The sequence below is a fragment of the Phaethon aethereus genome (assembly GCF_964289735.1).
Source record: "Phaethon aethereus genome assembly, chromosome: 4".
In the NCBI taxonomy this organism is placed as follows: Eukaryota; Metazoa; Chordata; class Aves; order Phaethontiformes; family Phaethontidae; genus Phaethon; species Phaethon aethereus.
Genome location: NC_138578.1, coordinates 39,849,922 through 39,874,240, shown reverse-complemented (window position 1 = coordinate 39,874,240; position 24,319 = coordinate 39,849,922). Strand labels below are relative to the sequence as shown.

General features: G+C 37.9%; 1 protein-coding gene across 3 annotated transcripts in view; it reads left to right on the top strand.

The window, feature by feature from the left end:
- FSTL5 (follistatin like 5) overlaps positions 1-24,319 on the top strand; it is a gene marked incomplete at its 3' end in the record, with an annotated part of 297,971 nt that overhangs the window by 243,201 nt on the left and 30,451 nt on the right. For 2 of the 3 annotated variants that reach the window (XM_081999555.1, XM_081999554.1), the window contains exons 10-12: positions 2,073-2,099; positions 6,420-6,538; positions 14,452-14,601. In XM_081999555.1, the coding sequence (XP_081855681.1) occupies positions 2,073-2,099; positions 6,420-6,538; positions 14,452-14,601 (296 nt within the window). The remainder of the gene's footprint in view (positions 1-2,072; positions 2,100-6,419; positions 6,539-14,451; positions 14,602-24,319) is intronic. The other variant, XM_081999556.1, reaches the window with a different exon arrangement.

Genomic DNA, 24,319 nt, shown 5'->3' with positions numbered 1-24,319 from the left:
TTTGTGCTGTCAGCACTGGATATAAATCTAAAAGTCATAACGGTATTAGCAATTTAGTCACCAAGAAGTTTCATCCAGAGCAGCTGGACAGCTGGAGGATGCATGCTTAGCCAATGTAGTCGAGAATTCTTTCAAGGGCTAGTCTCTTCTGCAAGTAACATGAAATCAGAAAAGCAAGTATAAAGGCAGGTGACTGAGAAATAAATTTAAAACATGTTTACTCCATTTTGACCTTAGCAGAAGTTCAACAGAAATTCTGCCTCTTGATGTAAGGGCTTACTGCGCAGCCTGAGTAAGTGACAAGATGGCACACTCCATTAATCTTATCTTTTGGCAGTTTGTTGGATCCTAACGGTTCAAACATTAAAGGAAAAACAAGGATGATATTTGAAAATAATGCACACACAATCATCCAGAGAATTAAGCTGGTTTAAAGATAATAAAACACAGACTGAGCATGTTTGAAAGCTGCACTGATGGTCTGTGTTGGGAAAGGGCAACTTTTTTATTCTAGTATTCAGTATCACTTCAACAATTACTGCTGCTTTCTACTTATATGGAGACCTCTCATTTGTACACTTCGAAGCACTGAAGGTAAAAAGTAATCATCAACTTCATTTTATCAAGGGATAACAGTATTTAAACTATGTATAAGGTCATATAATGAGGTAGCTCAGTCGAGAGAATTTGTGGAAAAAGATCATGAGACAAAAAACGGTAGAGGAGAGGGAGAGAAAAAACAAAAGCCCAGTAGCTCTGTTACCCTAAGCCTCTGAGTCATGAGCTTGACAGCAAGTAGATTGGCACTTTTTCCAAGGACCCTTATACATATTTGGGGCTCTGTATATTCTTTCAGAGCTCAAGAACGAGGGAAATGCTGCACTGCATAAGGTAAAAAGCCCATCTTGGCCCTGTCTTCAGCAGTGCCCGGTAAAAGATGCTTGGGGAAATCACAGTATCTGGGACTTTTCTGGAGTGATAGTTGTTCCTGTTTCTACTCTCAATATTGAGCAGTAAGCAGTTGAGGGAGTTTTGTGTACCAGCAAAATTTTAAATAATGTGTCTTCCTTTACATTTTCCAAAACCTTTTTTTTAAATCACATTAATGTTTTTAGCTTTTGCAACACTGTGTTTCAGTGAACATCACAATTTCATTATGTCTATGTGTGATATATATGTGTTGTCTGTGTTGTATTCCATTCCTTTAATTTTTTCTCTATTTCTTAAGATTATTACCTTACAAAACACTTTGATTTTCAGTGATGGTGTTTCAAACTATTTATTGTACACCATTCCATGCTAAGCTCTACATATTGAAAATTTTCAAAATTATATTTAATTTCTTTTTATTGTCCCCAGGCAGAAAGAGCAATATTAGGATAATTAGTTTTCATTGATCTCAAAGGTCTGAAATCCAATTGTAAACAAGATGGCCAATTACAACTCATGTTTTCATGGAAAAAAATGACTTAAACATTTAGCTGGTTACCATGCCACCTTATAGTTCCCATCTTGGTGTTCCAAAGATAATGGCAAACATTATACAGCATGACAACTTTGCTTTGGTAGCATGGCTGTGTTACAGCAATACAGAACAATGTCTTATATGCATTCTGGTTTTGCGTGTTTCTCTCATAATTATGTCCTGAAATAAATCTCTTCGAAGTACTTAAAGGAGATTATGAAAATTACATCACCTGTAATTAATATGCATAATTTATGTGTATGCAAACTCCACTTGCTTTTTGTAATGTATTACAAACACACTATTGTTAAAGGCCAGTGTAGTTAACTTGAGGGGACAGGGTGTAATGGGGGGTGATGGGTTTACCCTAACCCAAATAACTATGATGGCTGAACACAATTTTGTCATGTGACAGAGAACTTTATTTAATGTTATTGTTAATTCAGTTTCTATTAACTTACCTGTAAATGTATTTTAGTGAATCAGAGTTTAAAATATTATTTTAGTGAATCAGAGATTAAAATTACTTCAGAATTGATATATCATGTCCTGGTTTTTTTCTTGTTCATTTGTATTTTCTGTTCTTTCTCTCTCTTACATGCTGCAGTTGCAAACATATTGTGGCGAGAGCAAGGTACTAATACAGATGGCTTTTTTTCATGTTCTCTGTGTTACAAAGAAATGTTTATTTATTGTTTCTTTTGTGTGGGGAGCTTTTTTGTTCATATTCTACAGTTACAGTAATTACCTCCCCCCTTGCAACATTTGAGGGGTTTGATTTAAAGGAAAAATAAAGTGGAAAATAATCCTTTAAATGCTCATGCCTTTTTGAACTGCTTTTCCTTTTGGGGAGAGAGAAGGAAATAAGCTGTTCAGAAATTTCAGTCAGTTACTCAAAGGGATACAACAAGAAGTTCAGATTTAAAACGTAGACCTCTAACTTTTGTTGTTTGCTGACATGATAAATCTTCCAACCAACCAGCCTATCTGCTGTTGGAATTGATCTTCTTGTATGAATCATTCTTATTTGACAAAATTATAATCTTAAACAGTTTCATTAAAATTGAGGTACCTGTGGTTGCTTAATGAGACAAAGCATCTTTTTCTTATATTCAGGAAAGATTTGCAAATAAATTTTGGGAGGGTGAATGGAGGGTTGCAGTTTGTGACCAACTAAGGATAAGTATAAAACAGGCAGTATCAGGTGTTAATAACACAGAAAACATGGAAAGTACATTTTACTGATAAAGATAAGTATTAATTTTCATATGTATGAAATAATCTCATAATGTATAGTGCAGAAAAATATCATACTCAAAGTGTTGTCATGAGGTCTCATTTCGTTTCTCTAGTTATACTGTTCTTAATTTAAAGTTGCTATTTACGAATTAATGTATTTCAGGAATAGGAAATATTTCAATTATTTCCATTGGAAGATTGATAGTACTATAAGTGGATCAGGCTTTGCTAAGAATTCATGATGCAAATGGTATTTCTGCATGTTTCTTAAAGAAATTAATTTAAGAAATTTATTTAAAGATTGAAAACTTTGATATTTCATTTGCCTAATTACATAGTAACCTTTGGCATTTCCCAGTGTGTTTACAAATATGAACTAGTTTTATTTTTTATACCACTGTTTTATCAGTTGGTCAGCTGATATAAACAATCAGTTCCCTGATTATAGAGGACCTCAGCTGTGATCCTTCTGCTCTATTGGTCTCGCAGAGTACAAATGACGTGTTCAGAGTTTCATACAATTCCACTGTTAACAATTAAACCGATGCGCAACAAGATTCTAACACCAAAGTTTTCACATCTATGGTATTCTCAACGCTTATCGGGAAGGTATCACTTGTGTTTCATCTTGTGTGTTATCTTGAATAAAACTGAAAACATGATTGGCAACCCCTTGATTTTTTTATAGGATTGCGTTAATAGTCCTGTGTTGCTTTCAGTGGTTAGAAAGCACTTAGGAAAACTTAAATTCTGTGACATAAAGACCAATTAAAAATAGTATTTTACCAGAGTCCTTATGGTAAAGACATTCAAATTTCCCTGTGACTATTGTGAAACTAAACAGAAAGCAACTTATAGTAGACATTGAGAATGTGAAGTTACAATATCATCTTCTAGAGCAGGTTTTCTCGATCCATCCTGCATTTCTCATTGGCCAGTCATTGTGTTTCTAACAAATATTGTTAGTGGTTGCAACGTCAGAATTCCTTTACAAGAGAGCAATACCCTGAAGGTGCCAATAAGCATCACCACTAACTTTTCTGGGCCATGCATACTCTGTCATTTTCTGTTATCTAAGTATTAAGGGATAGGAAGGGAGGAATGGGTGATTAGTGGGACAATTAATGTTGTGAAACCATAGATAGGCTTTAGTGCCTGCAGCATATATTTCTATATGGGGTACACAAAGCCTTATCATAACTGCTTGCTTGTGTAAGTGTAAAAAGAGTGTGTATCAGAAAATCAGAAAGTATTCTGAAGGTACATTAACTTGTATTACAATAATGGTGCAGTATATACACGTGCATAAATATATCCATATATTAATATGGATAATTAATATCCATATATTAACCACCACCATTTTTTTCAGATCAATGTTAGTTTTAAATATAGATTCAATCTAAATGAAGCAAACATTTGCATTTATTGTTGTTGCTTCTGGCACTGTATTATAAATATGCTGGGTTGGTTTTAGTTTAGTGGAGGGAGGGTTGCAAAATTAGGTCAGATGTCATCAGAGGAATACCTCCTGTAGCTGTGAGTCACATGCCAAAGTGATTAGATATTTGTATAAATTAGATATTTGTACAAATATTTGTAGACACATGCTCAAAGGAAGAGTTTTAGGTTCATAATAACTTGGAAGGGGGGATTATTTCATTAAGGGGGGACTATTTCATTGGATTCACAGGTAAAGGTTCCTTATATAAATTGACTTCCTTAACTCAGTATTGAAATGGAAGAAGGACATTTCTTACTGTGTCTCCTTCACTGATTTTGAAGAACAGTTTCGTGAACATTACTATCCAGACATTGGAAATAAAGCCTTAAAAGTTTGGGCTGGGTTACTGTACACAAATATCATCTGTACATTGGAAAGCCTGCCTTGGAGCATTGGCAACTGAGGAGGAAGTTTTAGGAGTCTGTTATCAAATGTCTATATCACTTGGGGCGATCAGCTGATTTCCTTCCTCACATTCTGGTATTACTTATCCTGCTAATAACTATAATATACTTTAGTCAACGACACCAGGGAAAAGGCAAAACCTTGTTTTGTCCCCAGCCAACTCCACACATTTCTTTATCACCAAGATACAATAAGGCAGCTATAGGTCTCTACCCTGTGCTCACTGGTAGCGGCAGCCTCACCTCAGTCAGGCCTATCTACAAATTCCAGCTGTTCTTACAGGATGCAATGATGTCGGGCATTTTTTAAAGAACGACTTTGACATATTATCTGACATAGGCTGTATGATTTCCCTGCAAAGGCATACAAAGGTACCCACAGAGTGGCCATATTGTCCTTAACGCACCCTATGCTCAGAATACACATGATTGGCAAGTTTTCCTTGAACCTGGGCCTGCTTCTGTGTTACACCAAATGCAGCATAGACAAATTCCTGTCCCACTTTTTGGTAACCTATTAATAGACAAATTTGATGTAAAATGAAGAAAACTTTGCTTGGAGACTGTCCCTTCTTTCTTTTTGGGAAAACCTGGCCATACGTGGGAAAAGATTGCACAAGATTTCTCAAAGGTAATGGCAATTGCTTGTTCTGGGCATGGCCTGACAACCTTATGCGTATTACTGCCTTTTAAACAGCTGTATTACCTACGTGATTCCTAACGGCGACTGGGAACTTTTATGTATGTGTGTACATGCATACATCTATACACAAACACATGCTCTCGCCCCCCCTTAATGTTTTCATTATTTTATTTGATATTAAGATGTGTCCTCTCTTTATTAACACAGGTTTTCCTTCAGAATTTAGGATAAGCAGAATTTCAAACTCAGTTTTATTTTCCTTGGGTTTTATTCCCCTGTGTTCCTATACCAAATATTGTTATGTCAAGTAATATAGGATACATGTGCATTTTTATCATTGTAGCCCACAATTTAGCTGTCAGTTGGATATAATGGTAATTTTATGAGTACTGTGATTTTCTTCATAGAATTTTACAAATATGAACTGATCATCCCCATTGTAGCATTCACATAGTAAATCAACAACTGTTGTCTTAGTTGGTACATGGTAAACTAGAATGTCCTTTTCTGTGGTATTGAGCATGACCACAGATATATGAGACTTCATGCTACAGATCTGGTTCCCACCTTCTCCACAAAAATTTAGATCATGCCTCTCATTCAGCAACATTGCAGTGGAAGGACTGAATAGTTCTATAAATATTTGTGGCCCTTTAAACTTGGAATGCATATCTGCCCAACGATGGCTTTCCAATAAAATACAATAGAGAATATTTCCCTTTTTGACTGAAAGAAATGTCAAATAGGGTTTTATAAAAAAGGTTCAGAACTTCACTTTCAATGCTATACAGAAATTACTTTAACTCTTCCATACCTCAGAAAAAGAAAAATAAGAATACATGGAGAATATATATTAATTTTATTTAAATGTATATGATTTCAGAAGATCACTTTTGTTACTGCAGCTGTCAAACTGTATCTTTCTAGATCTGTATTTGTAAAGACACTGTCTTGCCAATGGAGTAAACTGAAATTATGAATAATGTAACTGTTTTGTTTTGGTTTTGCAACAAAATGTCCCATAGGATTAGCTGTATTAGCACCATACACATTAACAAATTAATCCCGTACCACAAATCTGATGAGGTTTTGGTTCAAGACAGGGATTTCTTTTTTTTATCATTATTTAATTTTTTTACATTTTAATATGTTTTTGTTCCTAAGGTCTGGGAATTGGGAACATGTTTTATGTTTTTTATGAAGATGGCATCAAAGTAATACAACCAGTGGAATGTGAATTTCAGAGACATATTAAGCCTAGTGAAAAACTCCTCGGTTTTCAGGCAAGTTATTTTTAAAATTCATTTGTAGTGTTTTCTCAATTATATTTTTCTTTAAAAAAAAATTATTGCTAGTTTAGTGTTTTCTGCTTGACAAATTCAGACATGTTTTCTCAATTAATAAGTAGCTTATAAAGTCCTGTATTTTCCTTGATCAAATTAAAACTTTCAATCTCCTTTAGATTGAATATTCCCTTCTTCTCAAAACCTTTATTTTCTTTGTCTGTATGTCTCTTTTCCCAGTCCTCCCCTTTAACAGCTCTCTACTCTTTATTTCTGGTTTGTTTGTTGTTGTTTTTTCTCCCTTCCCCCCCAGATAAGTGCATCTCTGTGAATCGGGGATTGATTCTCTGTCTATTAAATATAAGATCTAAAGTTATTATTTTTAAAGGTTTCTTTTTCTCTACTGGATGTTTGCCTATATTAAACTGTCAGCTATCATGAGGCAAATCCCTATTGGGATAAACACTCTTACAGCTCCACTGAAGTTAGTAGAGATGATTGATGCTTTGACTCCACCATACAGCTCATATAAGTAGTTTCAGTAACTTTATTGTTAACAGATTTATAGTTGATTTCACCAAATCCTGTGCATTTATGGAGTAGTTACCATGTGTAGCATAGGAAAAACCAGTAGTGTATTCTCCGCTTCCATTTATTATTTTATTGTTTTTCCTTTACTGATAGACATATTGCTAGCTGACATGATCATGTTCTCACAGGAAACACACTTGGTACTAGTCACTACATTCAGACTTGTTCCATATGATCTATTACCTTTCAAAACTAATAACTTTTTCTCATTATTTGGATTTGAATGAGTGACCTTGAAATACATAATAACCCATGAGCTGTACGCTTTGGGTTTTTCCCCCAGCACCTGAAGCACACTGAAATAACAGCAGAACTGTCTCAATGGAATTTGCCTCTTCAGTTATCATTATTGATGTCAAAGGCTGCTGTACTCAGCAGCAAGATTTATTTTAGTGTGAATAATTATGCTTTGAACAGCTAATCATACCTTGATTTGTGCTGCTTAAGTGAAATTAGGTTGACACAGCCAAAAATAAGCCAAAAAGCTTTTTTATGGCTGTTTAATTCAAAAGCTGATTATATAAGAAGCCTGTTAAAATTTTATTGGTCTAAAGTGCAGCCTAGATTTTAAGTGTATTTTTATTGAAATGTGGTAATAATCAGGATGGATAAGTCAAACTTGTTTCTTTTTTGTAGCTTTCAAACTTAAAGTAGCATAATAATTATATACTCTGCCAACGAAAAAAAAAAAGGAAAAAAGAGAGACCAGGATAGTAAGCTACTCGATATACTTGATAACTTTCATTTTAAAGTATATATAAACTTGTTCTCCTTTGGATATCTTTGGTTTGTGGGTAAATATATAGCCAGAAAATAAGGTTTGTTACCTACATGCATGTCATTCTGCCTATTAAATTCAATACTTCTACTTATTCCCCTGAACACTGAAAATATCTTCCTTCACCTATGGGGGTTAATAAATCTTTATTCCTACAAGAGAAATCATAAATATTTGGAAAATATATCATGCTTTTCTACTCATAATGACATCATTGTTCATTCTGCATTCCAAAAAAAGAAAAAAAAATAGTTTTCAGTAAAAAATTTTGAAAAAACCCTTTAAGATTACTTTCCTCCTAGAGGAAGGATGAAACACAAGTTTAAAAGAATTCCCTACATATACTGCTAATACTATGACAACAGTAGTGTATTTTTTAAAAATTGAATATGAAGTTTTAGACACCTGTTTCCTCCCTTGAAGAATATCTATCTTCCTTAATCCTGTTTGGAAAATCTGTTTTCTCTAAATAAGAATAATAAAATTACTCACTTCTGTCCCAGGAGCAGATTTTTATCAAGTTCAGCATGTGTTTATTTACTGGTAAGAGTTCATGTCTTAAGCTGCTTGTTAGTGATTCTCTTTGACTCTGTCATAATTCTACTAATCAGAGATGTTGGTATACTGCATGTTTTGTGGTGGCTTTACATAGCCTTTCACATCTATGGCATCTATTGCTAATAAAAGCTCCATCACTTATCTTGTAACATATACCTAAGGAAAATACATGCTTGCTTAAACCTCTCCCATTTCTTTACACTTTTCTGAATTAGATGTTCGAGTGATAAATAAAACCCCAGTAGACCTGCTTCATTGCCAAACATTTACTAAAATGTAGGAACATTTCTAAATTCTGCAGCGCAGTTTAGGTACTAGAAGTGTTACAGAAAATGTCTGGATATTACATGTGATACTGCAGTGTTCCACCCCGGGTTTCCTGTTTGCCTGTCAACAAAATAAATTACATTTAGCTGAGCTCCTGAATGAACTCAGGTGTTTCTACATGGCATTGCATTGTATTGTGAACGAATGTACATGTTTAGGTATGCTAATTTTGCTAAAGGTAAATACAATTTCTCAATAGCTATATACTTGAGAACCCTTATGTAAATATTTAATTGCCTCTTATGCAACTGAGTGTCAACACAGCAAAGCCCTTTAGTGGATGTCTAACATGGGAATCAATTAGACTTTCATTGTGTTTAAAGTGAAGCAGGAGATTTAGTGCGTTATTGGATCATCATGGTTCACAGGAAAGTATAAAGAGCTTCTTCCTCTCCTTCCCAGAATCTCCTAAATTACTTGAATCTTCTAAATGAATATCAAATGAAAGTAGACTTTTATTAGGCTGATAGTGACAATTCTAGATGCATCAGGACAGAAATATACTGATTTCTGTTTTCTGATGTGGGTTATTGTTCAGTTATACCAGCTTTGACAGCTGTTTGTTTAACCCGTTGTCAAATAAGATTCTTAAGCATGGTCCAAGTAGAATCTTCCAGCTGTTAAATGTCTCATCATTCTGAAGTGTTTGGGGCATTTTCCTCACTAACATGCAACCTCTGTTCATCTTCTGCATATATTTTCCAAAGGCGCTGACATGCCTGAGGGATGCCATCCAGAGGGACCTGGACAAGCTCGAGGAATGGGCCTGTGTGAATATCATGGGGTTCAACAAGGCCAAGTGCAGGGTCCTGCACCTGGGTCAGGGCAAACCCCTGTGTCAATACAGGTTGGGGGATGAAGGGATTGAGAGCAGCCCTGCCAAGAAGGACTTGAGGGTACTGGTGGGTGAAAAGCTGGACATGAGTTGCCAATGTGCGGTCGCAGCCCAGAAGGCCAACTGTATCCTGGGCTGCAGCCAAAGTAGTTTGGCCAGCAGGTCAAGGGAGGTGATTCTGCCCCTCTACTCCGCTCTGCTGAGACCCCACCTGGAGCCCTGTGTCCAGCTCTGGAGCCCTTAGCACAGGAAAGACATGGACCTGTTGGATTGGGTCCAGAGGAGGCCACAAAAATGATCAGAGGGATGGAGCACCTCTCCTGTGAGGACAGGCTGAGAGAGCTGGGGTTGTTCAGCCAGAAGAGAAGGCTCCAGGGAGACCTTCTTGCTGCCTTCCAGTACTTAAAGGGGGCTTATACACAAGATGGGGACAGACCTATTAACAGGGCCTGTTGTAACAGGACAAGGGGTAATGGTTTTAAGCTAAAGGAGGGCAGATTCAGACTGGATATAAGGAAGAAATTTTTCACAGTGAGGGTGGTGAAACACTGGCACAGGTTGCCCAGAGAGGTGGTAGATGCCCCATCCCTGGCAACATTCAAGGTCAGTCTGGATGGGGCTCTGAGCCACCTGGTCTAGTTGCAGATGTCCCTGCTCACTGCAGGGGGGAGGTTGGACTAGATGACTTTCAAAGGTTCCTTGCAATCCAAAGATTATATGATTCTGTGAAAGCCTTTAAATTCTAATCTTCCCAATGAATCCCAATTACAATAATTATTTTAGGAGGCTGGGGCGGGGGGAAAGAACCAGTTGAAACATATGCCTTTGTTGAGACCGATGGAAAAATCCTTTTGGTTTCAACATAATCCTGATTTCCTTTTTATTACAAGAACTAATGTATAATGGCCATATTTCAGTGAATGTGGCCATCACACACTTAAGTTGAATATGTCATGGAGATGTGAGCAAAATACTTAATTTCAAAATAATTAATGTGACTATATGACAGAAAAAAGTTTCCACAGGAAATGAACTTGAAACATGCTTGTTAGTCCACAGAAATTGCTTTGTTTTACATTCTTAGAGCACAGTAATTGTAGTAAATGCAAGATTGTTAACTTTTGTTGAAAAAAATGTGAAAAAGGTCCACAGTCTGATTTTTACTACAGAATGTCAAATAAACAGTAATTTAATATAGAACAGGTGATACATAAATTCATGTCTTAATACATGCACAGTTATAACCTGTTGATGTTACCTTACTCTTAGACAGTTATAGCATAGATAAACATTGCATTATCCTGCTTAAAGAACTTGACTCAAATCTTGTTAAAATACTGAGGACCCTTGCATTAAGAATTTGCATAGAATAGATTCCATATATGTAAATATAAATATTCCACATGTAAATCTACAAGGACATGTTTTCTCTTGATAATTTCTTGCCCCAGACTACATTGAAAAACTTTCTCTAGTGATTTATTTTCCTCCATCTGCTGACTTGTTATGGGGCAAGTCACTTTTTGGTTAAAAATCTGGGGGAAAAAACACTGAAATAAATTAATGTTTTATCAGATGTTAGCTTCTGTCAGAGAGAATACATTAGGAAAAAGTAAATTGCTCACATTTTAATTAGAAGAATAAAATAGTCATTTTATGCTTATATTTTAAGGAGGAATTATTAAAACCAATTACCCAACCACTTGGGAAATTAATATAGAGCCTCAGAATTACTGCCTGTAATGTAAAAGAAATCCAAATTGTCTAATCGGATAGATATTAACTTTTCAAAAGCAAGATATCAGTTCCATTGATTGAAGATATTTCTGAGGTATCTAGATGTGGGTTTGAATAACTAGAGAAAAAAATGCATAAACTGATTCATGCTGGGGAAAAAGACTCTATTTTGGATATGAGAATTTTGGTGCATAATTTTCTCCATTACTTTGGAGAAACACTTTTTTTGCTTTTATCTTAATTTTTCAGTTTTTGGGGCAAAGTGAAAGTTGGCATTGGATTATAGAAATTTATGACAACTGGTTCTTCTAGAACCAGTAAAGTGCATTTGTGTATGCAAATTAAATTTTTACTTTAGATCTGAGAAAGTGTTGTGCTTTCTACTTGCTCTATTTAAAGTGGAACAAGAGAAGCAAGTTTTATGAATTATACAGACAATAAGAATTATGCCCTGTAGTTTCTAATTTAAATATATATGTGTGTGTATGCATTTATATACACATATATATAAAAACTATAATTATATTGCTTTTACATTGAAATAGTATTTAGAAATACACTTCAGTCAGTATTTTAGAATCAGATTCAGGAAAATGTTTAAGGAGGTGGATTAACTCTGGATATAGTTATAAGTGCTTAACTTACAGTTTTTCCTATTCTGCTATACTTCCCACAATGGGAGGTATAGCGTAATAATTTACACTAATCTATATAATGCTGTGTGAGAGAAACCTAGATTCTTTCATCAGGAAGTGGTGTTATTTTTTAATAATAATTTTGAATAATATATAGAATATGTTCTTGTAGAATTCACAGCACCAAAAACTGGTGTAAACTCAGTCCCTGAGAGACGTGACTGAAAAGGATTACACAGTATAGAGTTGTTATAAACTTTTACAGATGCATTATTTGTAGAAGCTGTTGTCTGAGGAAAAAGGAGGACTGTGTACAACAGTCTAAAAGTAGTTATCTGTTTAGATAAAACATGGTACTAAGACAATGAGTATTTAGAATAAATGCAATAACTATATAATTATATAATAATATAATTTATTTAGAATAAATAAAATAACTTGAGATCAGTGAAACAACTTCCCAATTGAAGTGACAATTGCACAGAAAGCAAATGACAAAAGATCATTGATCTGATGATTGCACATCCTATTAGAGATGTGTTTGTTTACATTGACACTTCACTTTATACAATGAAAAGCTTTTAGCCACGTTTAAGAATGAAAGTCCCATTTCTCACCATGCTTATCATTCTCTAAATAAACAGATTTTAAACAACATCTGTCTTCAGAGTCCATGGCTTTTTAGTAGTGCAGAATAAATCTTCCTCTTTTTACTTATTTCTGAGTTCTGCTGAAGTTCCTGATTACGTGCCATCCCATGCTACTGAGTTTAGTAACATTTCCTTATCAATGTGATTTCTGAAAGACCTTCTCTTTATTGAGGGAAGCAGTGGCTTTTGAACTCCTGTAAAGAAGCTTCCTCTGTTAGAGCTGGAAATCTATTTATTTCTTTTTTTGACGTATAAAGATTGAGCATATTTTCTCAAACGTAGAGGCACAGCAGGCAAAGAATGTTGATGATGCAGAAAAATTAGTGTTGAAATGCATCCTCCTCTTCTTGAAAAGCATTGCTTAGTGCCGGATATGTTGTTCTGTCACATTATTTTTCCCCTTCCTTTTAAAAGGAGTTTGATGCTTAGAAACAGAATTCTTGTTTAAGATCTCATCAACTCTTGCTGTTCGTCCTACATTGAAGTCATCATCTGCTGACATATAATTTTTTCCACAGCGACCAGTTACGATATATCAGAGCATTCTAAAATTAGGAATAAGAAGCAGATAAGTGCTAATAAGACATAATACTTATGATTTGGTGAAATTGCCCCTTGTGATGAAAGGAAGAAAAATTAAGAGGGAAAAGAATAGGTCAGGAAAACAGAAAAGTTTGGAACATGCTTTACCTCTCCAAGCACAATATTTTTCAAGTCCTTGTTTTTACTAAATTTGATGCCCATTATAGTAAAAATCATGCTATTTCATAAAGGGAATTTAAAAATATGGTAATGTATTTGATCAAGTAACTTTTAATTTTGATAAAAGCAAGTTTTCACTGAGAGTAAATAGTTGCAAATAGAAATATAAATATATGATGAGTAGGAATATATTTATATAAAAATATTAATAGTGAGCATGTAAGCTACAGACCGCTATTTTGAGTGAGAGTGCATATTTATAAATATATGTATTATGAAACACGGATTTACTGAAGTCAACGGGAATTTTGTTTTTTTTTCAAATTCATCCTTTTGCAGGGATGGAAGGGCAGAGGGGGAAGGAATGATAGTAAGCAGCCATTTGATTTGTTTTGCATTTAACACTAGTGAGATAAGTCATGAGAACGTCTTCTGGCAAAAGCAGCCAAGCTTCTTGCCCTTTGAAGCAACATGTCAGTATTCCACGTAACTAAAAAAGCAGATCCCTCTTAACTATTGCTGCTTTACCTCTGTACCATGTGACAACTTGCACCACACCTCCTCCTCTTCCTCTGCATTTTTACATTCTTAGCTGCCCCATTTAGCATTTACCTGCCTTATTGCTGCGTTCTCAGGTGTGAGTGTAAGCCACGTCGATGACTGCCTGCCTTTGCACGACACTGCGATGGTGCGGGCGGGGGAGCTGCTAGCTACTGGACAGTGATGAGACACTGGGCGTCTAATTCGTTTTTCTGTTTTTAAGGTCTCCTGGCTTTTGCTCACTTTCTTTCTACGCATATTATTGTTTCAAATGGGTTTCTTTCTCAGAACAACGCTGCTAGCTGCCTGGACGTCTAGAAAACCTCCAAAAAAGCTGGTGTATGGTTTACACCAAAGTGCTTGTGAGTTGTATGGTGCTTACAACATGCAGTTTGGCTGACATTAGTCTATGTCCTCCTGTCACCTGTCCTTTTTCCTTCCCTAAATTTTCTGGTATTTTATTTTACAGTTAAGAAAGAAGAAAAAGAGTATAATTTGTCTTTCTATTGCACTGTTGACTCTTTTGATTCCTATACTTTCCTGTTTTTATTGAATTATAGGATGAAGTTTGTCCCAAAGCAGATGGAGAACCCGTTCAGCGGTGTGTATGGGCAGCTGCTGTTAATGTTAAAGACAAGTTCATTTATGTAACTCAGCCCACGCTTGACAGAGTTCTTATTGTTGACGTACAGTCTCAGAAAGTTGTACAGGTACTTATTTCTCATTTTTAAGTTAATATATAATTTGGACACAAAAATTTAAGGTTTTCCTTCATATTTTGGAAAAAATATGCAATTAGCTTGAGAGTAAACACAGTATCTAGAAAAAAACTGATTTACTTTTGACATTTAGCAGCAGTTTATGTTTAGTGACTGCTCTTGTCAGTAGGCCGTTGGGAGGGAGAGACTCAGCATGAAAATACCTCTTGTAAATATTAATCAAGTAGTTGAGGAAACGAGTTCTTTGGGAAGTTTCTGGCTTGAGGTACTTCTCACTTGAAAATGAAGATGCATTAAAATAGAGTCTTATCACAGGAAAATGTCTATCAGTTTTGACAGGCAAGGTCAGGGGGTTAAGTTTGGCTACAGAAGGTGGAGGACTGTTACTCAGTAACCTTTTAGACAGAGAAATTACGGAAGGCCCAATGCCACCCTTAGCCAAGAGTGGAGACTATGAGTCTCGGAGCCACTGCGGCGAAGGGCTCCAGGGTGGAGGCTCACGCCGGGGGACCCTTCCTGAAGCAGCAAAACCGCGAAGGCGGCAGCGCCGGGACGGAGAGGGGGGCCCAGCCCGCCCCCCGCCCCGGCCGGCAGCGCGCGCTCCCGGCGAGCGGCAGCTCTGCCTCCGTGCGGGCGGGGACAGGAGCGGCGGCGGCCAAAGCCCCTCGCGTACGGGAGCAGCCCCCGGGAGCGCGAGCGGCCCGCAGCGCGGCGGACAGGGCGTGGCACGTCAGAAGGGCCAGGAACATGAGGACCCTGAAGGTCCATCCAGGATGTTGCCTGGGGTGAGTCAGCCAGCCCCACGCATCAAGACCTCCTCTCTTAAGAAAAAAGGAGGGTAATTGTCATAGGTGACTCCCTTTTGAGGGGTACAGAGGGCCCAGTATGTCGACCAGACCCAACCCACAAAGAAGTCTGCTGCCTCCCTGGGGCCCGGGTGAGAGATGTCACCAGGAAACTCCCTGGTCTGGTTTGGCCCACTGATTACTACCCACTGTTGGTCATACAGGTTGGCAACGATGAAGTTGCGCTAGGAAGCCCAAAAGCAATTAAAAGGGACTTCAGAGTGCTGGGGCGACTGATCAATGGAGTGGGAGCACTGGTAGTGTTTTTGTCAATCCCTTCAGTGGCAGGGAGGAACACTGAAAGGAACAGGAAAGCACACCTGGTTAACACATGGCTCAGGGGCTGGTGCTGTTAGCAGAATTTTGGGTGTTTTGACCATGGGGCAGTTTACATGGCGGGCCTCCTGGCTGCAGATGGAGAGCAACTATCTCCAAGGGAGAAAAGGATTGTTGCTTATGAGCTGGCAGGCCTCATCGAGAGGGCTTTAAACTAGATTCGAAGGGGGAAGGAAATATAAAACCAGGCTCACTAGAGATGAGCCTAAGGGTGGCATGCCAGAGTTGGGGGTGAAATCGATAGCCAGGCTCAAGTGCATCTACACCAATGCACGCAGCATGGGCACCAAACAGGAGGAGCTGGAAGCCACTGTGCAGCGGGACAGCTATGACTAAGTTGCCATCACAGAAACATGGTGGGATGACTCTCATGACTGCAATGGAGTGCTGCAATGGATGGCTATAAGCTCTTCAGAAGGGATAGGCAAGGAAGGAGAGATGATGGGGTGGCTCTGTATGTTAGGGAATGTTTTGATTGTATAGAAATCAACCATTGTGATGACAAGGTCGAGTGCTTATGGGTAAGGATGAGGGGGAAGACCAACGAGGCAGGTATACTGCTGGGAGTCTGTTACAGACCACCCAACCAGGATGAAGAGGCAGATGAAACATTCTATAAGTGACTGGCAGAAGTCTCGCAATCGCTAGCCCTTGTTCTTGTAGGGGACTTTAATTTACCGGACATCTGCTGGAAGTATAACACGGCAGAGAGGAAACAGTCTAGGAGGTTCCTGGAGTGTGTGGAAGATAACTTCCTGACACAGCTGGTGAGTGAGCCCACCAGGGGAGGTGCCTTGCTTGACCTGCTGTTTACAAACAGAGAAGGACTGGTGGGAGATGTGATGATTGTAGGCCGTCTTGGGCTTAGTGACCATGAAATAATAGATTTCTCAATTCTGAGTGAAGTAAGGAGGGGGGACAGCAAAACTGCTACCATGGACTTCCGGTGGGCAGACTTCAGCCTGTTCAGGACATTGGTTGAGAGAGTCCCTTGGGAGACAATCCTGAAGAGCAAAAAGGTCCAGGAAGGCTGGTCAGTCTTCAAGAAGGAAATCTTAAAGGTGCAAGAGCAGGCAGTCCCCATATGCTGTAAGATGAGCTGGTGGGGAAGATGACCAGCCTGGCTGAACAGGGAGCTTTTGCTGGGACTCAGGGGAAAAAAGAGAGTTTATCACCTCTGGAAGAAGGGGCAGGCAACTCACGAAGAGTACAAGGATCTTGTTAGGTGAAGCAGAGACAAAATTAGAAAGGCAAAAGCCCAGCTAGAAGTCAACCTGGCCATGGTCGTAAAGGATAACAAAAAATGCTCCTACAAATATATTAACAAAAAAAGGAGAGGCAAGGAGAATCTCCATCCCTTACTGGGTATGGGGGGAACATTGTCACCAAGGATGAGGTACTTGATGCCTTCTTTGCCTCAGTCTTTAAGAGCCAGTCCAGGTATCCGCAGGGTATTCAGCCCCCTGAGCTGGAAGATGGGGATGGAGAGCATAATAAACTCCCCATAATCAAGGAGGAAACAGTTAAGGACCTGTTAAGCCACCTGGACACCCACAAGTCTATGGGGCCTGATGGGATCCACCCGAGAGTACTGAGGGAGCTGGCGAAGGAGCTTGCCAAGCCACTGCCCATCATTTATCAGCAGTCCTGGTTAACAGGGGAGGACCCAGGCGACTGGAGGCTGGCCAATGCGATGCCCATCTGCAAGAAAGGCCGGAGGGAGGATCTGGGGAACTACAGGCCTGTCAGGCTGACCTTGGTACCAGGGAAGATTATAGAGCGGTTTGTCTTGAGAGTGCTCACAGGGCATGTGCAGGACAAGCAAGGGCTCAGGCCCAGCCAGCATGGGTTCATGAAAGGCAGGTTCTGCTTGACCAACCTGATCTCTTTCTATGACCAGGTGACCTGCCTAGTGGATGAGGGAAAGGCTGTGGATGTTGTCTACCTGGACTTTAGTAAAGCCTTTGACAGCATCTCTCACAGCATTCTCCTGGAGAAACTAGTGGCTCGTGGCTTAGACAGGTGTACTCTTTGCTGCGTAAAGAACTGGCTGGATGGCCAAGCCCAGAGAGTTGTGGTGAATGGCGTTAAATCCGGCTGGCGGCCGGTCACAAGTGGTGTTCCCCGGGGCTTGGTTCTGGGGCCGGTCTTGTTCAATATCTTTATTGATGATCTGGATGAGGGGATCGAGTGCTCCCTCAGTAAGTTTGCAGATGACACCAAGTTGGGTGGGAGTGTTGATTGGCTGGAGGGTAGGAGGGCTCTGCAGAGGGTTCTGGACAGGCTGGATCGATGGGCCGAGGTCAACTGTATGATATTTAATAAGGCCAAGTGCCAGGTCCTGCGCTTGGGTCACAACAACCCCATGTAAGGCTACAGGCTTGGGGAGGAGTGGCTGGAGAGCTGCCTGGTGGAAAAGGACCTGGGGGTGCTGGTTGACAGCTGGCTGAACATGAGCCGGTAGTGTGCCCAGGTGGCCAGTAGGAGTAGGGTAGTGATTGTGCCCCTGTATTCAGCACTGGTGAGGCTGCACCTTGAATCCTGTGTTCAGTTTTTTGGGCCCCTCACTACAAGAAGGATGTTGAGGTGCTCGAGCATGTCCAAAGAAGGGCAGCGAAGCTGGTGAGGGGTCTGGAGCACAAGTCTTATGAGGAACGGCTGAAGGGTCTGGGGTTATTCAGTCTGGAGAAGAGGGGGCTGAGGGGAAACCTTGTCACTCTCTACAACTACCTGAAAGGGGATTGTGGCGAGGTGGTTGTTGGTCTCTTCTCCCAAATAACTAGCGATGGGACGAGAGGAAATGGCCTCAAGTTGTGCCAGCGGAGATTTAGACTAGATATTAGGAAAAATTTCTTCACCGAGAGAGTGGTCAAGCATTGGAACAGGCTGCCCAGGGAGATGGTGGAGTCGCCATCACTGGAAGTGTTCAAAAAACATGTAGACATGGCACTTCAGGACATGGTTTAGGGGGCATGGTGGTGTTGGGTTGATGGTTGGACTTGATGATCTTAGAGGTCTTTTCCAACCTCAATGATTCTGTGATTCTGTGTGTGAACTTCTCTATTCTTTCTACTATATAGGTGGTACTAGCAGTTTCTCAGTGTCTGGGATGCCGGAGATACTCTGCTTAGTCAAAAAAACTCATTAGGTAAAGGAGAGGAATTGGTGCTATGGTACAGTGATTAATGCACTCATAAAGTTTGTGGAAGGCCAAGGTACAAGGCAATGTTAAAATGAATATTAGTTTTTTGGAGCCATACAGTTCCCTCAGGAGAGCCTGAGAGAGTCACAATATACTTCAGATGGTCATTAGTCTTACTGGGATGGAGTAAAAATTTGATGTCTGGTGTGCACCCCTCAAAAGAATTACTATAGCCACTGTACTCTTATCTCTCTCTCTCTTTTTTTTTTTTTCCTTTATGTATCCGGTGGTATTAATTATATCATTGTACTATGGGGTTAAATAGGGGATTTAAATGAGGACAAGTTTTAGTCTGTGGAAGTGTAAGAAGACATGTGAAAATGAATTTAGAAAATAATAGCTATAATCTCATTAAATTCTGAAAATATATTTTCTGAATATGAAGAGAATATTTAAAGACTTAAAATGTTTGTTTTAACAAGGCATATGGAAAAGGCAAAATCATAATGTTTTTTGCTATTTAGTTTCTGTTTAGTATTCCTACCATGTTACCCTATTTTTCTGTCTTTCTTTTTTAATCAGACATACACAATTGAATATATTTCATTATATAGGCTTTAGTCTTTCAGGATGATGTAATTTGACCAGAAAGATTAGTTTTATTTTGCTTTTAGTGACAAAAAAAGTTAATCAGTTATGGTTGGGGACTGTCAACAGTCTTGTCAGGAGACAAGGGGCTTGTTTTTCGGTTGGGTTTGTGTATGTGAGATTTATTTTTTAATACATTACAGATCATGTAAAATCTTGACATTTACTTCAAAAGCAGGATTGTTCTTTTTCTGAAATAAAGTTATTTCCTGGGCAAAGAGCTCTGAAGCTAGTTAAGAACTTGTTAACAAACCTGCTCTGATTCTCAGAAGAAAAGACACTTCTATGTGAAGCTGATAAAGCGGTTTTGACACCACGCTGGGTGTTCTGATTCAAATTTTAATCATACAAACTTGCCTAACATCTACTGGGTTACATATAATATTATCACATTCATAAGAAACAGATGTACTTTAGCTAAATAAAACATGGATTTTTAAAATTAGAAATTAATCTAAATTGTTAGTAAAAATATTTAAATAGATCTTTTATCATCAAAAAAGGCAAAAGGCATGAAGAAAGGAATGAAAATCCTTAATGTATAGATTATACATCATATATTAGGCTCCAGGGAGACCTTATTGCAGCCTTCCAATACTTAAAGGGGGCTTATAAGAAATATGGGCACAGACTTTTTTTAAAAGTGCCTGTAGTGATAGGACATGGTGTACTGGTTCTAAACTAAAAGAGGTTAGATTTAGACTGGATATAAGGAAGAAATTTTGGTGAGGGTGGTGAAACGCTGGAACAGGTTGCCCAGAGAGGTGGTAGGTGCCCCATGCTTGGAAACAGTCAAGGTCAGGTGGGACGGGGCTCTGAACAACCTGATCTCTTTGAAGATGTCCCTGCTCACTGCTGGGGAGGAGGTTAGGCTAGATGACCTTTAAAGGTCCCTTCTAACCCAAACCATTCTATAATATTAGTATACATATGTGTCACATATACTATTGTAAATGTTAAAATACCTAGCAAAATTGTAATTTTAAAATTACATTAACTTGCCAAATAGTTTAAATTTTAATAATTTTGCATTCTTCAAACATCTGCATTTACTGCCTTCTATGTTAGTTGACTCAGTAGACATAGCTTCCTTAAAACCTGACCTATCCATATGGCGACAGGGACTGATAAAGTGTTTATTCAAAAAGTTTATAATAAAAAGTTATTAATATTTTGTTCTTTTACTTTTTTTTTAGTTAAATTGACCATTGCATATCAAAGTAGAGATGAACTGAGTGAATAATGAATTTTTGTTTCCTGAAAACAAGACTTTTTTTTTACAACCAATTCAATATATTTCTTCAGGAAAAGACACTAAAAAAAACATAGTCTTACTGCAGTCCACAGATTTGAAGGACTAGAATCTCTGGCAGTGGTTTCCCTGGTCTCTGGCTGACATTCATGTGTCATCTTGCTTTCCTACAGATGATAGATGAAATACCAATTTAATTGCATTTATTAGCATTTAGACTTCAGTGGCAAGAGCATATTATGCCTCTTGAGCCTACTGAAAAATATTAGAGAAGTTGAAGGTCCTTTTAAACTTAGGTTTTATGGAATAGTTTGACTGGTAGACTCTTCCAATTTGCCTTCAGTTACATGAGTTATTATTTTACTAAGTACTTTACCATTAATTGCATGTTTAGAGATACTTGAAGTATGAATGAAATGACAATGAAGTATGTTAATTAAAAAGTAAAATTCAATAAATTAGCCACTAATAAAAAGTACAACCCTCCCCCAGAAATATGTAAAGCAATTTTCCAGCTTTTGGATGGAGTTAGATACATTGCTGTTTTATCACATAAATAGTCAAGATTCTGTAATGAGCTGAAAAACAGACATACAGGATGCTTAGGTGTTACACAGAGCTGTGCCCTAAGTCTGTGCCCTTCACAAATATATTGAGCTAAAACTAGATACTGCACAAGCCTTCATGCTAGTCCAGGAAAAAATAACCAAAACAAAACACTTTCACTTTCAAAGAAATTTTATTTGGAAGGATAGAATAACATTGCTTTTCCATTACTTTAATAATATCCAGATCATGAAGTTAGGGAAGTATAGAATTAAATAGGATAAATTTAATTCTATATCCTGTGGAAGCCTTTTGCAGGAATGAAAGTCTCTTTTTTTTTTTTTTTTTTGATCGTTCTAGGATGTTTAGATATTAATGATCAATTATCTTTCTATTTCACAATACTTAACACAGACATTTATTAAGACAAAGGATAATAGATGAACCAGATATGTAAATTAAACCAAATCTGTTACTGTCACTTTTGGGCACCTGAGCAGAATTTCTGCTATTTTTTACTGACCTGAATATTATTTCCTAGGGGTAATAAAAAATAATCCTGTTTCCTGTTTCCACTTAGCCAAATACATGGGAAAAAGTACTATGGGACTTGCTCTGTGTCCAGCTTAACCATGCTGATATTAAAAATAGACTTTAAAAAAACCCTCAAACAACAAACAAGTAAAAGTAGTTGCAAACAAAACAAATCATGAAAGCACAAAGCCTATACAGTCTTTTACATGTAGTATGAGAGTATAAAAAATAAAACTGCTGCTGATTCACAGATAGCTTTTAGAATTTAAGTAAGGCTAATTTGGAATTTAATGACAAGTCAAGAATTACTGAACAAAGTATCTCTTAGAACAAGCATGGCCCAGTCTTCCTTTTAACAATAAGCATTTATTTTTTATTTTGGTTTTTGCAAGCAGCAAGTATTTTTCTAACCATTAAATGTTGCTCTACTCTATCATATGCACGTACACAAACACTCATACAAACAGGAAGCAAGGAAGGGAGTTTAATTTTTCTGTCAGATCAGTCCATTTTCATTACTTACAGTACTGCCTAGCACAGAAAAAAAATCAGAATGTAATTGATTTTTTAAAAATAGATACTAAGCTGTTCAGAAATGAGAGCATTTTGCATACTAGACTGTCTTTTCTCTTGTGTCATATTAATACAGAGGATATTATTTACATTTTAACTATCTGTAGTCTATATTTTAATGAAGAAACCACCTATCTGTTCTGTAAAACCATGTTTTCAAAAATGCATACTCTAGTACGAACAAATATGGAGAAAACTTAATATCTTGAAAGTGAGCAGCACTAATAAAAATTCTGTCAAGGTGCAAAAAACTTGGAGACAATTAAAAACATATTTGAAAATGCTTTAAGTTGTGTAACTATGCTGTTTTCTGTATAAAAATAATGTTGATTTGGTTTTGTTTATTATGGCGTTTTCTCTGAAGTACTACTATATATGTTATGAAAATTAACATGAAAGATGTGTGTACAGGTGCACATATGTAATAAATATAGTTGTCATAGTAATCTAGTTATGAAAAGAGGTGCTTAAAGAATATTCTAGAGCAGACTAAATTGAAATGTATTGGAAACATGGATGGTGTATCTTTAGAGAGATATATGTAGACTTTTTGATTTAACCAGGCGATTCTCATTACAAAGTTAAGTCTTTGCTTTCATTTGTAAATTCTTGAAAGCAAACACCTTCACCTGCAATTGTCCAGTATTGCTTAGCAGAGCACCATTAACTGGGATGACTTAGAGGCATGCTGAAGTAAACAGAGCTCATCGTTGTTCAGTCCACACTGTGATCAGCCTGGCTAGCTAGAAACAGGTGTGAAAACCTGTATCAGGACACTCAGCTTCTTTCTGCTGCTGACCCCTCTCTCGGGAGCTGCATTACCTGTGCTTTACTCTGTCGGCAGTTCCTTCTCCTCCTCCTGGCAGTGCCATGGCCCAGACCCTGAAAGCAGCTGGCACTCATTCAGCAGAACACGTGTAGGTTAGACCCTTTTGTCTGGGGAAGCCAAAAGGAAATTTGACACACCTGAACAAGGTACCTATACAACAGCCCAAGTATTATTTTAGACAACTGGTCTTCTAGGCAGCAACAGAAAAATGTTATCAAACACAAATGACCTTTTTCAAGGGGTATCTTTCTGATTTTAAATGAGCCAGTGAGCAACCTGGCTTCATTTTCAAAAGGAAAAACAAATTCTGCCTAGATGAAGCTGTGGCTTGCAACACCTCAGGAGTGCAGTTAAGTATCATCAACAGCCTCAGCCAGCCATTAGTGCATTATCTTGAGGATCTACATCATTAGTTTAAATTAGGTTCACTTAATTAGCCAGCTGGTACTCTCCTTGACAAACTGATAAACAAGCTGTGCTTTACAGTTCCATAATGGTGAGACTAAAAAACAATTTCTACCTATTTTTTCTGCTTTAATGATGGAAATAGAAAAGTAATCCCCCCAGTTGTTTATGTTGTGCAGAATAGCTCCTAATCAAATACGTTGTCCTCCCATTTCTTACCTTTGAAGTCTTCAGTTCTTCTCATAACAAAGGAAGCATAGAGCTCAGCTGTCTAAAAGGTTTGTGATCTCAAGAGATGGTGCTCAAGGTGGCAGAGAATACACTGATTCTCATCACAAGTCTACCAAATGTAGGAACTGTAATTGGAAAACATATGAAAACAATCTTTCCAACTTCAACAAAATATACTCAGTTCAGCAGAAATAGGAAGCTTTGGGTGTAGCAACATTGTGTTGGTTTTACGCAGGACTGTGTAGTAACACCTTACATAGATTTCACTATGTGGCAAGGGAACACTCTTCCCTTTTTAGCCATTTTCCAATAATTAGTGTAGTTTTTAAACTGATATGTATAAAGTGAGAGTGATGGGAAGGAAGATA